Raw genomic sequence first — 24,308 nt, forward strand, 5'->3', positions numbered from 1 at the left:
TTGTCCAGGGAGGGGAGGCAGTCATTAAACATTTTGAGCCAAATAGGCCACAAATTGTGGAATGTCAAATGGTTCTAAAGGTATTTCTCACCTTTACAGGTCCCCTTAATATTTACTCTGATTCCCATTATGTGGTCAATGCTATAAATCAACTTGAATCTCCTGCAATAATCTCTGACAGGAGCCTGGTGGTCTCCGTTCTGTTGTCCATATGTGATACCAATAGACAGAGGTCACATCCTTTTCACATGGCTCATATACGAGCACACACATTGCTGCCAGGTCCTATGGCAGAAGCCAATGCTCGCGCTGACAAAGCCACCCGAGCTTTTCCAATGATAACATCAGATCCTTTTTCAACAGCACACCAGTTTCACGAGTTATATCATGTGCCCACCAAAACACTAACGCTTAAATTTAAAATTCCTAGACAAGCGGCTAGGGATATCGTTAAGTCTTGCCAGGCCTGTGTCCCTTTTCACAACCCCCCACATGTTGGAGTCAATCCAAAAGGACTGCTGCCAGGTGACCTCTGGCAAATGGATGTCACCCATGTGCCTAGTTTTGGCCATATGCAATACATGCATGTATGGGTCGATAACTTGCTCTGGTGTACTCCATGCATCACCCTTTACAGGTGAAAAGGTGGTCAATGTTATAACTTATTGCCTGGAGGCATGGGCTGCTTGGGGCAAACCCAAAAGCTTAAAAACTGATAATGGCCCTGCGTATGCCTCCAAAACTTTTCAACAGTTTTGCTCTCAGATGGGTGTCTGCCATCACACTGGCCTGCCATACAATCCACAAGGGCAAGGCATTGTAGACTGGGCTAATCGCTCGTTAAAGGAAATGTTACAAAAACAAAAAGGGGGAGTAGCCCAGGACTATTCACCCAAGAATGCCATATCCCTAGCTACTTTCACCTTGAATTTTTTAAACCTTGATGATCAGGGATGATCAGCAGCCAGCCGACATGCTGGGGCTCTACCCACTGAAAACGTTGAAGCAAAATGGAAAGATGTGTTAAATAACACATGGTGTGGACCGGATCCAGTGATTGCTAGATCCAGGGGAGCTGTTTGTATTTTTCCTCAGGGCCAGGAACAACCAGTTTGGGTCCCGGCAAGACTGACAAGAGAGCTGAAACGGATACAGGACAATGAGGACGACACTCGTGGTGCTGATTCTCCTCCTGTGGATGCCAATGATAAAGATGAAGATGACACAACTGTGGGCGAAATGAATCAAAGATCCTAGGCGAATTCCTTGCCGGCAACTGGTCCAAGGAAGCAGAGAACCTGATCCAGGACCAGCTGTTGCAGATTGCTACCTTGAATGATACTCGTTTACAGCCCATGACCCCTGGAAAATTTACTGATTGGCTGCAATCCGCTTTTTCTTTCTTTAAGGAGTGGGTGGGGGTTGGTGTATTCAGTGCCATATGTTGCCTCAGCGTGTTTCTCTGCCTTTGGCTTCTGCGCCGATTTCATGCACAGCAAGCTCGGGACAAAGCAATTATAGTCCAGGCCCTTGCCGCCCTCGAACATGGCATCTCCCCTCAGGTCTGGCTGTCTAGCCTCAAGCATGACCTATAACTGGATGTGGCCTCCGCACCCCAAGTCGTTACAGACATTGCACTGGGACAGGCACATCCTATTCTCTCTGTTTTTTAAAACGTGCTGGTAGTCCTTGCACCTCATAGGCCTTGCTGCCATTGCACATGAGAGGATACACAGCATGACGCGCACAGCGCACCCTGACCCTTGATCGTTGGGGACATCATGAGGTCTCGAACTAGATCGGGTTTCTACTTTAAAATATAAAAGGGGGAGATGTAGCACACGCCATGGCGCTGTCATGTCGTGGGCACAGAGCCTGGGCGCCGTTTGCTGTTCCACATCAAACTTGACAGACAACTTGTGCGCATGCGTGCAAGCTCCCCCCAGCGTGGGGAGTCTTTCGATCTGGCCATCCGATCTGGCCAATCATAATTTAGCACGATCACTCCATTCTGGTCTGAGCCATTGGGTTGATGACACGTCAGGGCTTTTTCTGGCACCGTATATATTCTTCTGCTTCACGGGGACGGGGTCTTTTGCCTCTCTACAACCTCAAGTGTAAGTGCTCCAATAAAGTGTGTTCTGAGAAAAATCCTGTTGCGGTCGTCTCTTCTGCTGGCGGGAGCGGCATGCCGCACCTCCTCATGGTAAAATATTTCTTTTCATCGCAAAAAGGACAAATCACTTCAACTGTAATGGAGGGAGGAATAGCCCTGAAAATCAGGAAAAATAGCCCTGCAAAGCAGGGAAGCAGAGCCCCACAAAGCAGTCGTGTGTGGGACATTTGAGGAGCACCATACAGTTAATTTCATCAGCAACAGCAAGCATCTCGGTCATAAACTCTGATGTCCACCATGTGACCCTGAGCCTTCAGAAATTGAGCTGGGATGTGGCCACATGGCAGGGCACTTGTCTGTTAATATTAAATTAATATTAAAGGACCTTGATTCAATCATCAGGACCATGATATGTATTTACACACATGTATAGATACCAGGTCCATAGAGATATACATAGATGATACACATTTTCCCTGTCCTCTCCCCTCCTCTCCTCACCTCTCCTCCACCAGCTTCCCATTCCCTTGGCTTTCTTCCTCTCTCTCTCTCTCTCTCTCTCTCTCTCTCTCTCTCTCTCTCCTCTCTTCATCTCTCTCACTCTCTCTGTGTTCCCAGGTGGCTCTGAGGACCAACCGAATTTCTCGTACTTGTTAATCAGGCGCTCAATCACTAAGCTATATCCTAAGCCCTGACTTTACACTTTTGAATTCTGTGGAGTTCTAATAACCATTATAGGGAAATACATAATTTCTTCCTCCAAATGGTCCTTTTTCCTGTAAAATCACTTTGAGTCTGTATGGCTATCAGGTTTCTAGTATATCAATATTTATACAACGAAGAAAACATTTAAACATGGACGTGGGGGGAAAAGATAAAACACTTCAAACATAGTGTCATAAATAAATTTCAGTGGAAAGAAAGATTAGCGTAAAATTCCAGCTTATACCACGTGAGAGAGAACGAAGGTTTTCTCTTTCTTTCTTTCTTTCTTTCTTTCGTGTGTATGTTTGAGACAGGGTTTCTTTGGAGCTTCTGGAATTCACTCTGTAGACCAAGCTGACCTCCAACTTACAAAGATCCCCCTGCCTCTGCCTCCCGAATGCTGGGATTAAAGACCTGTGCCACCAACTGCCCAGCAAGAACATGGGTTTTTCATTTCATGGATTTGAGCCATCTTCTCCTTTATAGTCTTCATTTTTAAATTTAGGGTTTGACAAAGTTGGGGCATGTTTAAGGTGCACATCTCTGTAGGTTTCTGTATGCTTCAATAAGACACTCTGACGGACCAGCCTGATTCCATCTTAAGATTAAAAGCCATCTTGTTACAAGGTCAAAATAATTTTATTTCTGTTTTCTGTAAAACCTGGGTTTAACCAGGTTGTGACCCATTTTCTGGAATTTGATATGTTCCATACCCTATGCCCTGACCTCCACCCTGGTGATAAGATGTTCTGTCAAATAATTCGGAGACGTGCAGCCAAGTTCCTACATAACCAATATTCCTCTGTAAATCCCTGGCCCTTGAAAGCCCCTACCTAGCCTTATTGTTCTTGGACTACATAAGCCCCACTTTTTCTTACACCCAGTGCTATTTTCTCAAACCCCACTTGAGGGAGCTAGCCCTGTCTGAGAGAAAATAAAATGTGTTAGATTTGACCAAAGAATTTGAGACTTCACTCTCCTTTGCTGGGATTAACAATCAGAGGACCCAACCCAAATTCTGAAGTCAGACTTTTGCTCTGGGACTCAGGAATGAATGCTCATGCCTGTGTCAGGGGACCCCAAACAAGACCACCCCAGAGCCAGTATCTGATGCAAACACTCTTGAGTTTATTAGTTACAAGTTAGCTAACTCAGACCACAATCCGACACACCAACACAGTGAGTGGAGGAGAATGGTCCCAGGCTTCCAGGTAAGGGGATTTTTAAAGGGGAAGCTGCAAGCAGGGTGGTACAAGCCTTGGCGTTTCGGGATAAGAGGAATTTTAAAACACTGACTGACAGCAGACAAGAATTTCAAAACAGCGGTTAATCGATACCTACAAGGGCATTTGAAGCAAGCAGATATATGGACACCCTGGTGGGTCAAAGTTGAAGCAAGCAGATGTCTGGACACCCTGGTGGGTCACTTTGACCAGGGCAGGCACAGTGTCTTGGGAATGTTTATGACTCTGCTGGGCTCCATCACCCTCCCTGGATAGATCCTGTCTAAAATGGAGTTCTTTCTCAAAATGGAGTTTGTTCTGCTGCTTCAGTGTGAATGCTACCTCCAGAGGTGGTGTGAACCTTCAAGATATCCCAGGGTCCCAGGGCTCTGATGCATGCCTCCAATTTAGGGGATTATTGCAGCAAACTGCTGAATCACCAAGAAGCCAGCAGGCACCTGTCTGAGGAGGTTTCCATTGGTAAGTCATAGAAGGCACCTGGTACGGTTTCTGGTGGGGTCCCATCTGGAGACAGAGAGGTACCTGAGGAGGTAAGGTATCCCTGCCTGGGGCACTAGGTAAAAGTCAGTTTGACTGCCTGGCTATTGGATACAGGGATTGAGAGGAAGTCAGCTGAGCCAAGTTAAATATTTGCATGTTTTGCTTCTGACCAGTCTCTTTTGACTACATGAACATTCTGTGCTCTCTGTTTACTGGTTTGTTTGTTTGTTTGTTTTTGCCATGTTTGTCTCTGTAAATCTGCCGCTGAAGGTGCTCACCGGGCCTCAGTTGTCCAACCACTTGGGTGCACCAGATGGGACCCTTTGTTTGCCCTTGATCTGCACTGTGCTGACTGGGATCCTCCCAGGAACACAGCAGCAGGCAGGCTGTCTACAGGCTGGGTGAGAACACAGAAAAAACCCTGAGACTCAAGGTATGGGGGCTGCTTGGTAGTGTGTGTGTGTGTGTGTGTGTGTGTGTGTGTGTGTGCCGACCTGCCTGGTTTTGTGTGTGTGTGTGTGTGTGTGTGTGTGTGTGTGTGTGTGTGTATGCCGACCTGACTAGCACTTTGGCCACTTGCCATGGCTGCACTCAGTTCTCAGGTTGCTCTGGTCCCTCCCCCAGTCACTAAATTCAGTTTAGCAGGGATTCAGATGTCTTTAGATATGGGTAATATTGAAATATTGTCTCATGCAGTCCTGCTTTATTGAAAAACCGGCTCTGGTGTTGGGTTATGGCTCCCTTTTCTCTAGACCAAAGCATGCTTAGTTAAAAGCTTCTTGTATGTCCAATGGCAGTTGAGTCACCTAATTTTATGATGGAAAAAAAAGAGAACAAAATTGCCAAAGTAAATAAATAAATAAAGACTATTGGTTTTATTTGACTAAGACTTTTTGCTATTTTAGTAAGATTAAACTAATCTTAATAGTTTAATAAGGTTTATTAAACTATTATATGAACTTTCTGTACCTCCTTATTTATAAAATTGTTGGGTATGGCTAAATATTTATAGTCTATAACAAAATACTTAAAACATAACAAAGGGTTAACTTAAAACTAATAACAAATGGGTTAATAATTAAAATCTATACATGGGTAATTTTAATTTACACGGCATACTGTATATATGATTTAGACTTAACTCTTATTTGAAATAATTTGGGAAACAATACTAAAAGATTATAGTAAAGATATAAATAAAAACCTTTAATACTTTTCATTCCTCAACAAAGTAATGTGAGGTTTGTTTACTCTGGTCAATAACAGGTTTTCTGGATGTCAAACTTTATCTCAAATGTCGTGTATTGAACCAAGTTGTTTATCCTTAAATGTCCTCAAATTCACTGTGTCTGCATTTATCAAACCAGAGATGCTGTCATTTGATATTTGCAAAAATCCTTCTAATAATTTTTGTCAATTCTTGTATACACTTTAAATAGAGGACTAAGCCTAAAAAAAAATCCACTGAGGGGGCTGGAGAGATGGCTCAGAGGTTAAAAGTATTGCCTGCTCTTCCAAAGGTCCTGAGTTCAATTCCCAGCAACCACATGGTGGCTCACAACCATCTGTAATGGGGTCTGGTGCCCTCTTCTGGCCTGCAGACATACACACAGACAAAATATTGTATACATAATAAATAAATAAATATTTAAAAAATCCACTGAAAAGTCAAGACGAAAATGCTGCCAAAACCAAACAAGAAAGAAGATAAAGCTGGGCGGTGATGATGCATGCATTTAATCTCAGCCCGTGGGAGGTAGAGACAAGTGGATCTCTGTGAGTTCAAGGCCACCATGGTCTACTTAGCGAGTTACAGGACAGGCACCAAAGCTACACAGAGAAACCCTGTCTCAATAAATAAAAAAAAGGTAAGCATCCACGAAACTGCCTAGTCTCCCACGAAACCAATAGGTACAGTAGGATCAAAACCCCATTGCCATTGTTCTTGAGGTCTCAGTAGTCCTCATTGTCCACTATGTTCAGTGAGACCGGTTTTAACCCAGGCTTTTTCAGACCCAGACCCGCTGGCCTTGGTGAGTTCCCGATAGAACATCCCCATTGTCTCATTGTATGGGTGCACCCCTCGCAGGGAACCCTGATTGCTCTTTGAGCTGACAAGGGAGGGGGACTTGATTGGGGGAGGGGGAGGGAAAGGGGAGGCGGCGGTGGGGAAGAGACAGAAATCTTTAATAAATAAATAAATAAATAAAAAAGAAAGAAAGAAAATTAGAAAAGTTCTTTTATTATTAAAAATAATAAATAAATAAATAAATAAATAAACAAACAAAAACAAAATAAAAAAAGAAAGGAGATAAAATAAACTGTCTCATGGGGAAAAAATTAGCCAGGCCACTTCCTGGCTTAGGGCTGCTTGCCATGGAACAGGATTTGGCCAGGCTTTTGAACAGACGACGATGGCAAAAATCTATATTATTCAATACAAAAGATAAAAAAGTAAAGAGTTAGGGCCACAACTTTAAGAACTAAAATTTAATGTATGATCTTTCTGGTAAAGCACACAGATCAGCTGAAGTTCGTCACTGTGTCTAGCAAGCTACTCCCATGTCTCGAGGGCTACTTCTTTGTTGTGTGTTTTACAAGCACGTAAGAAAAGAGGATTTTTGCTGTCAGACATTGCCAGACACGGCACGAAATGATTTCTAGGTAGCCTAGGTATCCAAATATTCATGTGGTTTCATCACCTGAGGAGCCAATGAAAATCTTAAGAGAGCCTCATAGCTTTTGCTCATGGCTGAAAAAGGGCTCCAAAGCAAAGCAGTAGGAAGATGATGGATGAAGGACAAAAATAAAGGAAACTGAGAGGGGAATGAGGATTTAAAAAATTTGAGTTCCAAGAGGAGCAGTAGAAAAAGACGGCATCTTAAAGCCTTGAAACAAAGCTGCAGACTTTGGTCATGTGCAGGAGCCTGCTCTGGTCTACAGGACCACGTGATAGGACGAAAGCCTGGCTACTTGGATGTGCAGGCACTGGTAACTGGCAACCAACTATACAAAAACTAGACCGGCTCCTGCTGGATCAAGGCTGCTGGGTTTCCTGCTAAGTTCTTCTACTGGGCCTATAGCACACCCTGTATAAAATCCCCATTACAAGTTTATGTTAATCAATTTAGAACTAAGTTTGAGTCCTAATCTTATAAAAGCTACTAACTTGCTATAAAAAATTAAGACATGTGAATTGATAGTCAAAGACCAAGTGAAAATCTTAATATGTTCAGAGCTGTACCCTTAGTCATGCTGGGTAAGAATGTAATTTATTTACAGGAATAAGCTTTGGTTAGACTCCTCTGTATGTTTTTAAGGTTCAACCTAAAGCAAATAACTAAATACAAATACAATTTATTTAAAATCAGGTATACTTAACAGGCAGCCCTCAAAAGTTTTCAGAGATCTGCTGAATGTGGCAATTAATGTTTAATGAAAAAAAATCTTCCCATGATAGACAGACATGTCAGCTCCTAGAAGTGACCCTAAGGTCTCCAAAGAATACAGATGGGGCATAGGCCTTGATTGTGGTGACACTAAGCACTGAGAAAATCTTCCCCAGGCCTCGCTCGCTGCTAGGGCCCTGCATAAACTGTGGACACGGTTGGGTTGGATTCCTTAGTCTGCCTAAGTCAAAGTGGGTTCATTGTCCCAAGTGTCTCAGCCACAGGAAAATCTCTCAGACCTTCCAGATCTGGCAGCCAAAGGCCTGTGCTGTCCTATGCGGCACCTGAAGACGCAACGCTGTCCTGAGTGACAGCTGAAGACTGGGCCTGTCCCTAGGGAAACCGCCCCTGGAGCCTAGGCTAACCCATCCAGGCAAGTCTCTGTCCCTTTAATTGACAGAGAGCTCATTTGGGTTATACTTGCTGCTGGAGTTTGTCCTTCTCAGGTCTCTGATGGTGTTGATGCTAACTGTAGCTTTATCAGTATGGCAACAGTTTCCTGGTCAATGAATTCATCGAAGAGAATCAGACCACCCAGCCGGAGGACAATAAAGCCAGGATGGCAGAGGCTTGGGGAAGTAGGAAACTAGAGGCAGAAGGAAGGGGCCCAAAGAGGAGTGGGGACAGTGTCTTTGGGATATGGATGCTGAGCAGGAGGACTTGAGAACACTGCATGTTTGTTCTAGTGAGCTTTTGATACTGTGATAAACATCATGACCTAAAGCAATTTGGGGAAGAATGAGTTTATTTGGCTTACATTTTCCCATGGCAATCCATCATTGAGGGAAGTCAGGGAAGGAACTGAAGGTTGGAACCTGATAGCAAGAAGTGAAGCAGAGACCGTGGAAGTCTTACTGGACTTCTTATTACACCCGAAGAGACTGCCTACCCAGGGGTGGCACCACCCTCAGTGAGCTGTGCCCTTCCCACACCAATCATCAATCAAGAAAAGGGTCCCCGGAACTGCCTACAGGACAGTTTTATGGAGACATCTTCCCAATTAAGTTTCCTCTTCCCAGATAACCCTAGTTCGTGTCAAGTTGACAAAAAACTAACCAACACAGGTATGCAGCCTCTGATGAGAAGTCTGGTGGCAGCCTGGGGAGGAAACTGAGTCAGAAGGCTCTAGGAACGAGTAGAACTCCAAAGGGGGGGTGAAAGTGAGGGTGGCGTAGTGACCACAGGCAAGAGGTCTGAAAAGTTCTGAAGCTTTTGTTGAGTTAATAAGAGGTGATTCAAAGAAGGCAGACGTGCCCGTGGACATAGGAGACGCAGCGGTGTGCCATGATGAGCTGGCTGTGGTGACAGAGGACCCTGGCACAAGCTCATGTCTCACCCCAGCCAGCGTCGGTTAACAGGGTAACATAGCGGCAGGCAGGCAGATGTGGTGCTGGAGTTGAGAGTCCTACATGCTGCAGGCAACAGGAAGTCAGCTGACACACTGGACAGTATCCTGAGCATAGAAAAACCTCAAACCCCACCCTCATGGTGACACACCCACTTCATCAAAACCACACCTCCTATAGTGCCACTCCCTGTGAGGTTATGGGGGCCAAATATTTTCAAACTGTCACAGGCTCTGCTCCACACAGCCATTCGGGCACCCTTGTTCCTTCCCACAAGTGTGCCTGTCAGCTTTAGAACCCCAGAGTCTATGCGGGACCCTCTCTGTCCGGGCAGCAAATGAGAAGAGAGGAACAGGAGGGCTTGCACCAGAACTGCTATGGACCAGGCCTGGAGCTGGGAAACCTTATTTCTTGTAGAACACAGTGTGCGGCCAGCTCTGGCTGCACAGGCATTTGGAAGATGCAGGCTAGCTGGTCCCTTAGAAGGAAACTGAACAAATCCATCCTCCCTTTCAAGAGTTATTTTATGTACCCACTCATAAGTGGTTTTTAGACATAAAGCATAGAAAACCAGCCTACAATTCACAACCCCAGAGAACCTAGACAACAATGAGGACCCTAAGAGAGAAATACAGGGATCTAAATAGGAAGGAGAAAAAGACAAGATCTCCTGAGTAAATTGGGAGCATGGGGGTCATGGAAGAGGGAGTCGTGGCGAAGCAGCGCCACCGTGCGGCCAGTTCACTGTGGCTGGCAATGACAAGGCGTCGCGGGGAAGCAGCGCCACCGTGCGGTAGCTCCCTGGATATGGTCATGAGGCTTGGCCCTTGGAGAAACCTGTTTCTTTACTTTCAGTAAAGCAGACATTCACTGATAATTCTCTCTCTCATGAAGGCATTATTTCTCCGTCAAGGCAGAACGAACCTTTAGGTGGCAGAGTTCCGTGGGCAGAGCATCCATATCTTCCGGGCATGCCACCTCCAGACACCTCCACAGTCCAGCAGTTGGGAAGCTCTCTGAAGAATCTCGTCACAAAGGCTTCATGATCAATGATCCGTGATCAATGACATGATTGGCTGTGGGTGGACTCTTAGATCTTCAGCCCCTGTCACCATCGTCCTGGAACTTGGTAGAGCTGAATCATCAGCTCTTTTAGCCCTTGCTTGGTTCCCCGGGCGACCAGCCTCCATCTTGATGCTACCTCAGAGCCCTGCCAAAGGCTCCTACCACGTAAGGAAGTTAAGAGTTTCTGTCAGCTGTTTCCTATAGAAAAAAACTACAAATATTGTAGGAGATCGGAGGCAGGAATCCAGAGTGAAAACCCCAAATATTGTGGGAGATTAGAGGCAAGAATCCAGAGTGAAAACCCCAAATATTGTGGGAGATTAGAGGCAGGAATCCAGAGTGAAACCCCCAAATATTGTAGGAGAGCAGAGGCAAGAATCCAGAGTGAAACTCAAATGCTGGACAAAGTACTTTCCTGGGAACCCCCATCTACAAGGGATTCTGACTCAAGAATCTGATATGGAGACGAAATACACATTTTTATCATATCATGGTGCCACAAAAGCTCCTCATGTGAGAGAGAGAGAGAGAGAGAGAGAGAGAGAGAGAGAGAGAGAGAGAGAGAGAGAAGGGGGGGCAAACAGATACAAACGTGCGCACACAGCACACACAGACAGAGGCAGGCAGGCAGATGCAGGGGCAAGCGTGAGGAGAAGAGGAAGGAGGAGGGAAGGAAAAAGGAGAAAAGAGGAGGCAGGCACAGACAGGCAAAGAAACACAAGAACCTGCCTAAGTACCAACTTTGCATAGTAATTTGTCTGTATCCTCGAAGTATAATAAGACCTAAGAATAAAAAGAACACTTAAAGTGATAACAGCTTCAGAAAGCATATTGTTGGCAAGAGCATCGGTGCCACTATTCTGTGACTTTTGTGCCGTGATGTGAGCTAAAGTAAATGAGTGGTTGAGATGCTAACACTACTGTTTGAGGGTGGGGCTCTCTGGGTGAGAGAAAGGAGGCAAAGAAGGGAGATAACGGGTGTTGAGCAGCTTCATCTGAAGTTCTGATTTTTTTTTCTTTTTTATATGAACTAATTTGTTATCAAGGGGCCACACTTGACACAATGTGCAGGTAGAGAGAGATCAGGTAACAATTTTGTGGCATTGAATTTCTCTGTCCCTTTTACGGGGGTTCCAGGGATTGGACTCAAGTCCTCAGGTTTGGGCAACAAGGGCCTTGGCTTGCTGAGCCACCTTGATGGCCCTAGTCCTGGTTTTCTATTGTATCTGTATGAACAATTAATCAATGGCTGGGTGTGATCCTGTAATCCAGCACAAGAAGATCAGGAGACCACAGTTATCTTATGCTATAAGGCAGATTTGAGGCTGTATAAGACCCCTCATCCTGAAAAGAAAAGTGTTCTTACTTCCAGGCACTAAAAAAGCCGAGTCAGTGACTAACCCCATAGCAATGAGGCCCCCTAGCATCCAGGCTGTGTGCACGTAGTTCCATTTCTGTTGCCATGACAACAAAACCCTGACCAAAGCAGCTCCCAGAGAGAAGGGGTTTATTCAGATTACAATTCCAGGTTAGAGTTCATTGTTGCAGGGCAGTTAGGTAGAGACTTGAAGCAGCCAGGCACATGCAGGGTCAAAGGTGAAGAGAGAATAAGTGTCTGCTTCTTATGAACAGCTACCTCTCTTTACTCATATGGTCCAGGATCCCCTACCTAGGGAATGGTGCCACCCACGGTGGGCTGGGGCTCACTACATCAGTTAACACAGTGAAGACAATCATTGCTCCTCTACAGTATGCCCACAGTCCAGCCTGATCTAGACAAACCCCCCACTGAGACTGTCTTCTCAGGTGATTCCTGGCTGGAAAAGTTGACATTAAATAGACCTCAATAGTCTTGAAATACTTATTCTTTTCTTTTTGTCCTTTCTATGTATCCCAGGCTGACCTTGAACTTGGAATCTTCCTGACTTGGTTTTCCAAGTTCAGGGATTGCAGGCCTCTGCTATGACATGTGTTAGTGTTAATTGTCAACTTGACAGAGTCTTGAATTGACTGAAAGATGGACTTTGGAGCCTGGGTGTGGGGGATTGTTATGTAATATTTTACTCTTTTGGCTTTCTGAGGGGCCTACTGCCCAGCTCCCAAATAAATACCCAGCCTTAGATTGGCTTGCTTCTTGCCAGCTTTTATTAACTTATATCATCCCATCTACTGTTTGTCTCTGGGGTTTTATCTCTATTTCTGTATACCTTTCTTTATATCTTTCTCCATGGCTTGCGGTGTAGCTGCATGGCTAGCCCCTGATGTCCTTCTCTCCTTGTCCTATCTTGTTTCTCCATCCCTTCTTCCTCATTTCTCCTTCTATTTATCCTCTCTGCCTGCAATCCCCACCTATCCTTGCTCCTGCCTCGCTATTGGCCGTTCAGCTCTTTATCAGATCATCAGGTATTTTAGGCAAAGAATCACAGCTTCACAGGGTTTAACAAATGTAGCATAAACCAAAGTCACACACCTGAAAATAATATTACCCAGCGGGGATCTTCTTAGTTATATTTAATAGTGGGCAGGACTATTTCCAGGGCTTGGCATCCTGGACTCAAAAAAAAAAAAGCCAAAAAACAAAACAAACAAACAAAACACAGGAAAAGGGAGTTGTAATTTGTCTATCTCTGCTTCTTGACTGTGGGTGATGGAACCCTCAAGCCCCTGCTGCCATGGCGTCCCACCATGAGCCAAGTAAATCTCCCATTTTAGCTGCCCTTGTCTGAGTATTTTATTATAGCCACGGGAAAAGATGCCAAGACACCTCCCTGGCACTAAAATACCAATTTTCACTGAAAATGGAAACAGCATTCCCCAAAATGGACTGATCCAAGTTTAGCAAGAAGTGAACAAGCCAGACCCAGACATCTTGTTATGCTAGATGGTAAGGAAGCTGGAGGGATTACACCAGCCCAAGGTCTCAGGAACTAACCAGTGTAGAAGGCTGAGTGGTGCCCATGGCAACAGGAGCAACAACAGTACCAGGAGTGGTGGCGCACGCCTTTAATCCCGGCACTTAAGAGACAGGCAGGTGGATCTCTGAGTCTGAGGCCAGCCTGGTCTGTAACAATGAACTTAAATGAATCAAATCTATTTAAATTGTTCATGTATACCTCTGCAAAAAAATTTTAAAAAATCTTAATGGCAACTAGAGTTTCAATAAAACAATACAGTTTTGTAAAAAAAATCAAACAGAAACAAAGAACAACAAACAGTTTATAAGTGAGGGAATGAAGCCCCCCCTTTGTCTTTTATTTGGGGATGGATCCTCACTGTCTCAACCTTCCTAGGGGGTACTCTGCAGCCTCTTCCTAGGGAGGGATTAGGGTGTGCACTGCAGCCTCTTCCTAGGGAGAGATTAGGGGGTACTCTGCAGCCTGCTCCTTTGCCTTTTGTTTTCGTCATTTTCAAAGGTTACTTATTACTAATGTGTATCTGTGTGATGTGTGAGCATGAGTGTGAGGTCAAAGGGCAACTCCTTGTCCCTTCTTCCCTTGAGTGGATCCCAGGGGTTGAACTCAGGGCATGGGGATCACACAGCCACTGCTAAACCCACTGAGCAATCTCTCCTGCACGCATCTTCTGTTTTTCTCAGCAAGTCGTGTCTCACAGGAGTGCTGAGCGACCCACGAAGAAGGAGCATTTGCTCCCACAAATGACTGGAGCACAAACTGCAGCTGCCACAGAAAAGAAACCCCCAGAACCCCACAGAAAAGAAGCCCTGGGACCACGCCTGTGGAGGATTCACAGAGCCAGATCTGCAAAGACCCCACAGTTAGGTCATCCTAAGGAAGTGCTGGGATGCGGAGCAGGAGGGGACACTGGGGTGTGAGTCAGCAGGCCACACTGTAGGGAGCCCTGCAGGACAAACCATCTGGTTTCCTTAGCAAATGAAGCACAAGGGAAGAAAAGAATTCGAGGGAACTGGAGACTACAATAGGCGCAGAGATGCTGTGCTGACTAGAGTGTATCCTACTTTCTTACACCTGTAAAATGCATATGGCGTTGCAGGGGCTGGGGAAAGCTGTCATTGCGGATGAGGACATGAACTCGGTCGGTCTCCAGAGCATACATAAAGAGTCAGGTGAAAACCCGCTGTTTTCTCATTGTGTCCTAAGAAGATCCCTGGTGAGGGGCACACACCACGTACAAAATGTGCAACAACGGGTAGATAGGTCTTGATTCCAAAACTCACAAAATAACTATATTTTAAAGGGCTAGTAGGCTAAAAATATTTTCTGTCCTCACACTCTTAGGTTGGGATGGATATATCATCAAGCATGTTGTTATTCATTGTATATAAAATTATGTAGCATAATTCTTTAATCGTTAAAGTTAGATGCAGTCATTGGGAGGGAGAGGACCCAGGCATGGTGCTGTATGTTTATAATCCCAGCTATGGACAGGTGGGGATAGGTTGTAGGCGGAGACTGCTGGTTCTTTCCTGACCTTCCTGACCCGGGATAATCACACAGAAACTGTGTTAGTCACAATACTGTTTGGCCAATAGCTTAAGCATATTCCTGAATAACTCTTATATCTTAACCCATTTCTATTAATCTGTGTATTACCACGTGGTTGTAGCCTACCAGTAAGGTTCCGCCCAGCGTCCTGCATCAGTCTCCTGCCGTGTCTACAAGGCATCCCCTTGACTCCGCCCACTCTCTCCTCCTCTATCTACTTGGAATTCCCACCTAGCCCTATTCTGTGCTGCAATAGGCCCAAAGCAGCTTCTTTATTAACCAATGGTATTCACAGCATACAGAGGGGAATCCCACATCAATAGGTGAATCCTTGGGGTTCATGGACCAGACAGTGTAGCCCAACTGATGAGTTCCATGCCAAGTGAGAGACTCAAAATATGAGGTGGAGAGTCTTGGAGGAAAGACATCTTTGACACACACACACACACACACACACACACACACACACACAGTGATACAGAGTTACTCCCCACATTAGACCCTGACAAGCTGAGCTGTTTTCCCTGGTGTGGAGTAGTGTCTTTTACTCCCCAGGAGTTCCCATCTCCAGATGACACTCCCTGTCACATGGTCCATCCCAGAAGGACCCGAGAACAGAGAACTATGCCAGAACTGAAGCCAGGTAATGTACCTGTAGGCTCCCAGCTTCTTTCCTCAGGACCTCTGGCATAGCTCAGTTTTCAGGCTGGAATGCCTCCAGATCTCCTGAGCTTTACCCCTGACTCACCAGACACCTTTGTGCCTTGGCACATGCAAGTCTCTGTGCCTGAACCATCCTCATGGGGACTCCACCTGTGGAATTCCTGTCTTCCAGAACTCCAGGAAATGCTCTGCCTGTCCCACTGGGTGACCAGAAGTTCAAGACGGGACTGTGTGGACATGTGTGCCCTGGGGACACCCAGCTCTGCAGAGGAAGAAGTTTGGGGGCAAGCAAAAGAACCCCCCTCTATTGTGGAGAATTATTGAAAACAGCTGCCATCTCCATCAGATAAGCTTTGGCTGCTTGTCCAGCCCATCTTGTGAATTGTTGGCATATCTTCATAGAAGGAGGGTGTGGAGAGGTCAATGGAGGCCACTTCTCTAAGCCACCTGCATGCAATTCTGCCCTAATTGCATGAGATCTTGGGGTCTTGGGGAGGGATTGTCGTGTACTGGTTGAGGAAAGCTGACTAGGGAGGGGAGTCAACCCATGTGACCACAGGGAAGCCATCATCCATGCTATCTGAAGACTTCCACTACAGCTGCTTTACAGCCACCATGCTCCTGCGGGTCTCCCTTCCCTTCACCCATGCTCTGTAAGTAAGCCCAATTAGCTCTTTAGCTGGGGACTGAAGAGATGGTTCAGTGGCTAAGAGCACTTGCTGTTCCTGTAGAGGACCCAGGTTCGGTTCCCAGCACCCACATGGGGGCTCACAAGTGCTCATCACACCAGCTCCTTCTGGCTTTGAAGAGCTCATGAGGAGGGGATAGAGGTTGTTTACATTTCTCTAGGGAAGGGATTCTTTTTTTAAAAAAAATATGTATTTATTTATTATGTATACAATATTCTGTCTGTGTGTATGTCTGCAGGCCAGAAGAGGGCACCAGACCTTACTCCAGATGGTTGTGAGCCACCATGTGGTTGCCGGGAATGAACTCAGGACCTTTGGAAGAGCAAGCAATGCTCTTAACCGCTGAGCCATCTCTCCAGCCCTAGGGAAGGGATTCTTGAAGCACACTCAGAGTTTGCCCATTTCCCCATCCCCTGCTGACTGAGGTAATAGTCTCAGTTAGCCCTTGCTGAGGGCTTCTGTGCGTCTGGACCCTTGATTGTAGCAAACGCCATGGCGCCCCCGATAAACTTGCTTATCACCAGTGGTCCTATCTTACAGATGCACAAAATGAGGCACAGCGAGCACAGAGAGGTTACAGGCCTGAGCGGACACACAGCAAACAAAAAGTCTGCCTCTAGCTTATGTCCGTAGCTGCTGCCTTATCCAATGAGGTCGTAGGAAGGAGCTGGTGACATGCCAACCTCACAAGAAGCGGCTATCCTCCAGGAGAGGCTGGCACCAGTGGATGACGGACACTGTGGCCACAGTGTGAGGATAAGAACCCCCAGGTGAGGTTCTGCAAGGAGATGGAAGAATCTAAAAGCCCGACTGGCAACAGCCATGCAGGGCCAGCCTGGTCAGCACCGCAGGAGGCATCTGACCTTCAGCCAGACTGCGGAGGCCTCTTTCCTTCCTCCCTCATGTCCTCTCCCTCCTTGAATCATAGCGCCCACCCTCGTCCTGACCGTTGCTCAATCCAGGATCACAGTTCCTGTGACTGCGCCTGACTGGCTTGGTCCTCTCTTTTCTGAACTTCAAGGGAAAGACGAGATCTTGCACAAGGGACTCCAGAGCCACGTCTGTTCTCTCCGGCTGGCCACGGAAGGGAGCCATGGGGCCTCTCCACCTGTTTCTCCTGCTGCTGATCACAGGTGGGACCCACCCTCTACAATACTTCCTTGAACAGATGGCTGGGTGAGGGTGGGGGTGTTATGGAGGGGTACTGTGAAGGAGACTGGAGTCCTGGCATGCCCAAGTGTCCTGCTTGGCTCTGCTTTCCTCCCCACTGGCCCGTGTTCTTCGTGCCATCCTTCCAGGATCAACCCCCATGTGTAGGGAAGGCTCGGCAGTACTTGGTCACTGCAGGAATTGTGAGGGCGGCACTAGCTGTCGGGTGGGGGCCTGTGGAAGCGCTGCTAAGAGCCCTTAAACACTCAAGGAGCACTGAAGCACAAGTGGAGTGGCAGAATGGGAGAGAAGGTTAGAGGAGGAGAGACTTGGGCTGGGATTTGCATCCTCCTCAGCCCTTCCCACATTTGACCTCAGCCCTCAGTGGGAGCTGAGGATGCTGAAGGCTCTACCACTGAGTCCTCAAGTGTGACAGACTGCCTCCTCCCACTGTGGGCTGGGTACCTCCTGCAGCCCAAGAGTAATGGACAAACCCAGGTGAGAGGAGAGGCTGAAGCACCTGGAAGTGGAGGGAGGTATAAGGCTCCTTAGCCTGCCTGGAGGCAGCTGGGTGGAGGGGCTGATGGGGGTGGGGGATGTAAGGTGCCTTAGCCTGCCTGGAGGCAGCTGGGTGGAGGGGCTGATGGGGGTGGGGGATATAAGGTGCCTTAGCCTGTCTGGAGGCAGCTGGGTGGAGGGGCGGATGTGTGGCGAGAACACACACATGAGGTCTCTACTCCAGAAGGCGGCTGCCAGCTCTTTGACCCCACCTTCTGTGTTTCCATCTCAGTAATAGCTGGAGACAAGACGCAAGAGACAGAAAGTTTAGATAAACCCTTGTCCCCCTGCTCTGGCCTCAACCTGGCGGGTGTTCCAATGCCACCAACCCTACCCCAAGATGATCCCCAAAATAGCAGCCTCATGTATCCCCCAAAATAGCTTTGAGACAAGTCCTCCAAAAAAGAGGAACAGAGCCACAGAAACAGGGAAGCTGGGAGTTAAAGGTCAGGAAAGGAGAGTCATCCAGTATGGACGACTGTTGAGAGGACATGAGGCAGGGACAGGGAGAAGGGGATTCCAGACCCTTGGGAAACCAGCCTGAGATCCATTTGCTCTCCTGAGAAGAAGAAAGGAAAAGAGACAATCTGGTCCCATACGACAGGAGGGAAGATGTCTAAAATAGAGCCAGAAGGGTTTTAAGAGCAAGGCATGGCTTAGTCAACACAGTGCTTACCTTGCAAGCATGAGGACCTGCATTTGGACCCACAGAACCCATGAGAACAGCCCAGTGCAGTGGCATGTGCCTGCCTCTCAGGGATAAAGACATGGGGGACAGAGACAGGCAGATCCCTAGAAGCGCACAGGTCAGCTTGGTCTGTGTGGTGGAGTTCCTTACTGTAGGAGTTACAGCTTGTTGCTGTGACAAAATATCTCAGAAAAGCAACTCAGTGAAAGGAGGGATGGTTTGGCTCGCAGTGCATTCCATCCTGGCAGGGAAGGCATGGCAGCAGGAGGTGGCTGTTACATTGTATACTTAGTCAAGAAGCTGAGAGAAGAGTGCAGCTGCTGGGCTCTCTTCTTGATTTTGATGTAGCGGGGGACTTCCGCCCATGGAATGCGGGTCTTTTCACACCAATGAGCTGAATCCAGATACTCTTCCATCGATATTCCCATAGGCTAACTTGATCTAGAAAGTCCCTCACATGCAAGCTCAGAAGTTTGCCACCTCGATGATTCTAGAACCTGTCACGTTGACCATAAACATTAGCTCTTCTTTTATACTGGTAAGATATTCTGTTTCAAACAATGAGTGGAAGGAGATTATTCTGATGTACACCGTGATCCCTGCATCCCTGGAGCTGCCCCCAAAGGTGTCTGGAAAGCATTGTAAGAAAAGCAGACCCTAATGAGACTAGACTGAGAGCCATCTCCTCCTGTTTTATAACCCTCTCTAGCTCTGGGATTAAGGGTATGCATCAGTACTTCCTGGTTTCTATGGCAAGCTGGTGGGGCTACTGGGATTAAAAGTGTTTATCATTGCTGCCTGGTCTGTAAGGCTGGCCAGTGTGACACTTTTACTTTTCTGATCTTCAAGAAAACTTTATCTATTAAAATACAAATGAAATGTTACTACAGTCTTTCACAGTAACATTACTCCTCTTTTACCTGAGTAACAATAGATAATCTTCTGCCAGTCTAGAGAAAATAAATATATTCCATAGAAAAAAAAAAGAAAAAAGAAAAGCAGACCCTAGACCCCAGGTGTGCCACCTTCTGCTTAGACACCCTAGGCTCTTTAAGGATCCTGTCTGCAGAGGCTGTTCCTGGCAGACAGATGCTCAGTGAATACTTGAGTAGGTGAAGTGACAAGTGGCAGTCTCCTCTGCAGAGTTGTCCCGAGCCCTCAACACAACGGTGCTGCAGGGTGTGGCTGGCCAGTCCCTGCGGGTGTCATGTACTTACGACTCCTTGAAGCACTGGGGGAGACGCAAGGCTTGGTGTCGCCAGCTGGCTGAGGAGGGCCCATGCCAGCGTGTGGTGAGCACACATAGTGTGTGGTTGTTGGCCTTCCTGAGGAAACGGAATGGGAGCACGGTCATCATGGATGACACCCTGGCTGGAACCCTCACTGTCACTCTGCGAAACCTCCAAGCCAGTGACGCGGGTCTCTACCAGTGTCAGAGTCTCCGAGGTCGGGAGACTGATGTTCTCCAGAAGGTTCTGGTGGAGGTGCTGGCAGGTGAGTACAGCGGCTGGTCGCACCTTTGCTTGATCCTTGGGACAGACCTCATTTTTGTGTGACTGTTCCTGGGAGACATAAGCAAATTCTGTCCCAGATTAGCCAATAGCAACGGATTCAAGAAAAGGTTCCACCCAGGTCTAGCTCAGTGAACTAGTGAGTTTGCTGGGGCTACTTGTAAGTGCGTGGAGGAGGGTTTATCTATGGGCAGCTCTAAAGCAGCTGCATCACCAAAAGCCCATCCCAGCATCTCTAGAGCTCCCTAGATCCCTGGAGCTCCTGCATCCCTGGAGCTCCCTGCATCCCTGGAGCTCCCTACATCCCTGGAGCTCACTGCATCCCCGGAGCTCCCTGCATCCCTGGAGCTCCCTGCATCCCTGGAGCTCCCTGCATCCCTGGAGCTACCTAAATCCCCAGAGCTCCCTGCATCTCTGGAGCTCCCTGAACAACTTGTAGGGAACTGGTCCTGGTTTGAGTCTCTCCTCCCCAATAGCTATAATGGCTTGGGGTGTGTGTATAAATCTCGTAAAGTTTCATGAGGTTCCTGGGCCTTGTACTTTTCTTTACTTCCTGAGTTATATGGTGCTCCCCAACAGACAGTGCCCTAAAGGAGTGATCTCATGGCTTGTCTCTCACAGACCCTCTAGATGACCAAGATGCTGGAGATCTCTGGGTCTCTGAGGAATCAGAGAATTTTGAGGGTGCTCAAGTGGAACACAGCACCTCCAGGTACAGTGGTGGTCCCCCCTCGGACTCCTGGTGGTGACTGGAGATAGAGGTCCCAGGACAACAGATCAGGCAAACCCCATGTGTAGTCTTGTGTAAGTTCCCTCCTACCTACATTGACGCTACTGGACTTAGATAGTAAGAAACTGGAGGCCTTAGTGATAGTTTCCAGAATTCTGAAAGAGCAGCCCCTATAGGCCCCTGCTCTCAGCAAGAAGTCTCAGGACTTCAGCTTGAAATCATGAGCCCTGGGACTCTGCTTCTTCAGAAGAACCAGAACGCATCATAGCTGCTTCATGTACTAATATAGAAATGATACAAATGCTGAGAACATGTGCAGGTGCATCCTTCCCTATGTACTAATACAAAAATGTGTTCTACAACTGCATGTGTTCTGCATGTGTACAGCTGCATACCTGCACACCGCATGCACCATAGCATACCACAGGAAACAGCTCAGCAGGGGAAAGGGATGTGTTTTGTGCACTCAGAAGGTGATTTCTCTGAGCTCCATAAAGTCCCACCCAGAGATAGTGTCGCCAAGGCCCCTAGGACTTTCTGGTTCCTCTATGCCCTCTCCAAGGGCAGATTTCACCCAGTAGGTCACCTGTAGTCTTCCTTCTCTTTCCAAGGAGCCAATCAGGAGAGACCTCCTTCCTACCCACTTCCATTCTCCTCCTCCTGGTCTGTGTCCTCTTCAGCAAGCTTCTTACAGCCAGCATCCTCTGGGCTGTGGCCAGGCGCAGGCAGAAGCTGGAGTCACCTGTGGCCAGTGGGCTGGACTGCAGCCGTGAAGCTGGGCACCAGCTTCAGATCTTGACTGGTGAGTGGGGCAAGCTGGGGGGTGTTAGGCCCGGACAGGGCAGGGATAGAAGAGACTGAGCTGTGTCTATTGCAGGACCCAGAGATCCTGAGAGAAGCCCCCCTGAAGTCCACCCATGAACCAGCCTGTTTGGGTACTCTTCCCCCTGGAACCAAGACTTCTGCTTCTTCTAGTTTGGCTTCAGAGGCTAGGCTTCAGAGGCTACTTCTGCCTAAACCCGTTCTCTCCTAGAAGCAGGAACAATCATGCCAAAGCCCACCTCTCCCAGAAGCAAAAGTACTCACGTGTTTGTGTGCTAGAAGGTCACCTGTAAGCTGCTGGGCTATGGGCATTAAACACTCTCGCACACCAACCCAGGACTATCCACTCTTTCTAGATGGTTCTTCGCCTCATAAAGGTCTTCTGTGGGACTAAACTCATGGTCGTGTTCATGCTAGGCACGAACTTACCACAGAATTTATGCATTTGGATAAGAAAAAAGGGGAAAAGTACCCTATTTGAGGCCTGGGGTCCAAAGATAACTGAGTTTCATTTTTGGTGCTGTAGTACAAAATACTGACCAAAAGCAATTTAAGGGAGAAAGGATTGATTTTAGCTCACAATTCCAGATTACAGCTCATCCCAGAAGGGAAATAGAGGCAGCAGCAACTTCAAACACCTTGTCACAGAACATCTGGTCAGCAGCAGGGAGGGAATGGACACAGACAATACCTGTGCTCAGCTCCTCTCTATACCACTAACACAGCCCAGGAGCCCCTCTCTGCTGAGGGAATGGTGCTACCCTCAGCGGGCTGGGCCTTTCCACACCTGTCAACATGTAATCTTCCCACCCCCTCAGACATGCCTGTGTGCCAGCTTCATCTAGACAACCTCTCTTTGAGGCTTTCCTGGGTGACTCTAGATTGTGTCAGAATGAGAGTTAAAACCGATCACCGCAGTGCCATGTCTTCCGTCCCCCAGGCTCCCGCCAGGTTGATCTTCTCACCCTCATCTCCCTTCCCTAAATTTGATCACCAAGTCCTTCTGTGGGAGAGCTGCTCATCTTCCTACTCCTCCCCTCTGGCATTCTCTCCATCAGCTCCTACAGTTGCCCCACTCCCAGCCCCAGGCTCCTTCCTGTCCACTCCCACTTCTGCTGTTCAGGGCCGGCCAACCCTCTGACTCATCCTCTCACCTCCCAGAGCTGTGCTTGCGTCTGCAGCTTCCCCTCTGGAGGAACAACAAAGCCACAGTAGCTGAGCTGGACACAGTCCACACCCCTGGATGTACTGAGAGGGAATGGAGGCTCGGGGAAGGAGGGGACACATTTGCCATCTCTAGCAGAGCCTGGAAACCCAAGTTTCCCTCCACATTCTCAGCACCCTCCCCTCTACCTCTGTCCTGAAAGCACATTTATGGACAAGTGCATTGCAACATGTTTTGAGCGTGATCCAAGCCTCGGGGACACAGTGCGATTCTGCACTAGAGTTCTTGTTCTAGGGAGAGGAGCCGGTGAGGTGGCAATGAACACCGTAAAGGGGTTTATGATCAAAAGCAAAAACTTTTGACAAAAAGTTAAAAATAAAGCCAAATACAGAGGAGATGGAGTGTGCCATTTTGAGCAGGACAGTCAAAGGGGACACCTGAAGGAAATTAGGAACTATGAGGGCATTGTGGGCAGGAAGAATATGAGGCAAAGGTAACAGACAAGACAGTGTCCGTCTCTTCATTTCTGTTGCTGTGAGGAAACATCTTGACCAAAGGTAACATAGGGAGGAAAGGGCTTGTTCAGCTCACTATTCCAAGTCATAGTCCATCAGTTTGGGGAAGTTGAGGCAAACTCAAGCAACTGGTCACATTACATTTTTAGCTAAAAGCAGAAACAAACGCATCCACCTGCCTGTTTGCTCAGTTAGCTTTCCTCCCCTGTTCAGCTCCAGGCCCAGTGCAGGAAACAACGCTGTCTGAATTCAGGCTGAGTCTTCCACCTCTGCTAACAGTCAAGACAATCCCCCTGACATACCCCAGACAGACATGCCCACAGACATACCTGCAGACATACCCACAGACATCCATACAGACATACCTACAGACATACCCACAGACATGCCCAGACATGTCCACAGACATACCTTCAGACATACCAGCAGACATACCCACAGACATACCCACAGACATACCCACAAACATGCCCACAAACATACCCGCAGACAAACCCACAGCCCAACTTCATGTAGACACAAACACACACCTAACATCCTGGCCAAGATTAAAGAAGAGTGTATAGAACTCTCTGAGGGACCCAGATGAGGAGGGATTAAACCAGCCACACCCAAGCTTTCTATTGGTCCTGAGAAGTGGACACCCGGGAATCCATGTGGCCATGGTGACATGCGCATGCTTTACCGTCTAAATGAGTTTGGAATTATGAGAAACATCCGCCATGTTATGTGTTCTCCAGCCTCACTCCACACAGCCCTCCCTGGGGTTCCAACCCTGCCTTGCACATTCCCACTTAGACCACAGACCCTGACCTGGAGCTCTGAGATGCTGGCTCAGCCTGCTGGGTTTCTCCAACTGCCTCATTGTATACTAAGTCTATTACATCATCCCCACAGATCCAGCCCACAGTCAAGTCAAACCCTTCTCAACTGCCTGTCCTGAGCCCCAG

General features: G+C 47.5%; 1 protein-coding gene across 2 annotated transcripts in view; it reads left to right on the forward strand.

Annotated features, from left to right (window-relative positions):
- Positions 1-22,010, forward strand: part of Trem2 (triggering receptor expressed on myeloid cells 2) — a 46,854-nt gene extending 24,844 nt beyond the window's left edge. Inside the window, exons 1-7 of one of the 2 annotated variants that reach the window (XM_050132534.1) lie at positions 16,459-16,645; positions 16,761-16,990; positions 17,242-17,353; positions 19,759-20,109; positions 20,748-20,838; positions 21,468-21,658; positions 21,734-22,010. In XM_050132534.1, coding sequence (XP_049988491.1) covers positions 17,314-17,353; positions 19,759-20,109; positions 20,748-20,838; positions 21,468-21,658; positions 21,734-21,777 — 717 coding nt within the window. In that variant the 5' untranslated portion in view covers positions 16,459-16,645; positions 16,761-16,990; positions 17,242-17,313 and the 3' untranslated portion in view covers positions 21,778-22,010. Of the gene's footprint in view, positions 1-16,458; positions 16,646-16,760; positions 16,991-17,241; positions 17,354-19,758; positions 20,110-20,747; positions 20,839-21,467; positions 21,659-21,733 lie in introns of those variants that run through there. The other variant, XM_050132535.1, reaches the window with a different exon arrangement.
- The last annotated feature ends 2,298 nt before the right edge of the window (positions 22,011-24,308 follow it).

This window comes from Alexandromys fortis, unplaced genomic scaffold (assembly GCF_014885135.2).
Source record: "Alexandromys fortis isolate MF-2015 unplaced genomic scaffold, M_Fortis_MF-2015_v1.1 scaffold_395, whole genome shotgun sequence".
NCBI lineage: Eukaryota > Metazoa > Chordata > Mammalia > Rodentia > Cricetidae > Alexandromys > Alexandromys fortis.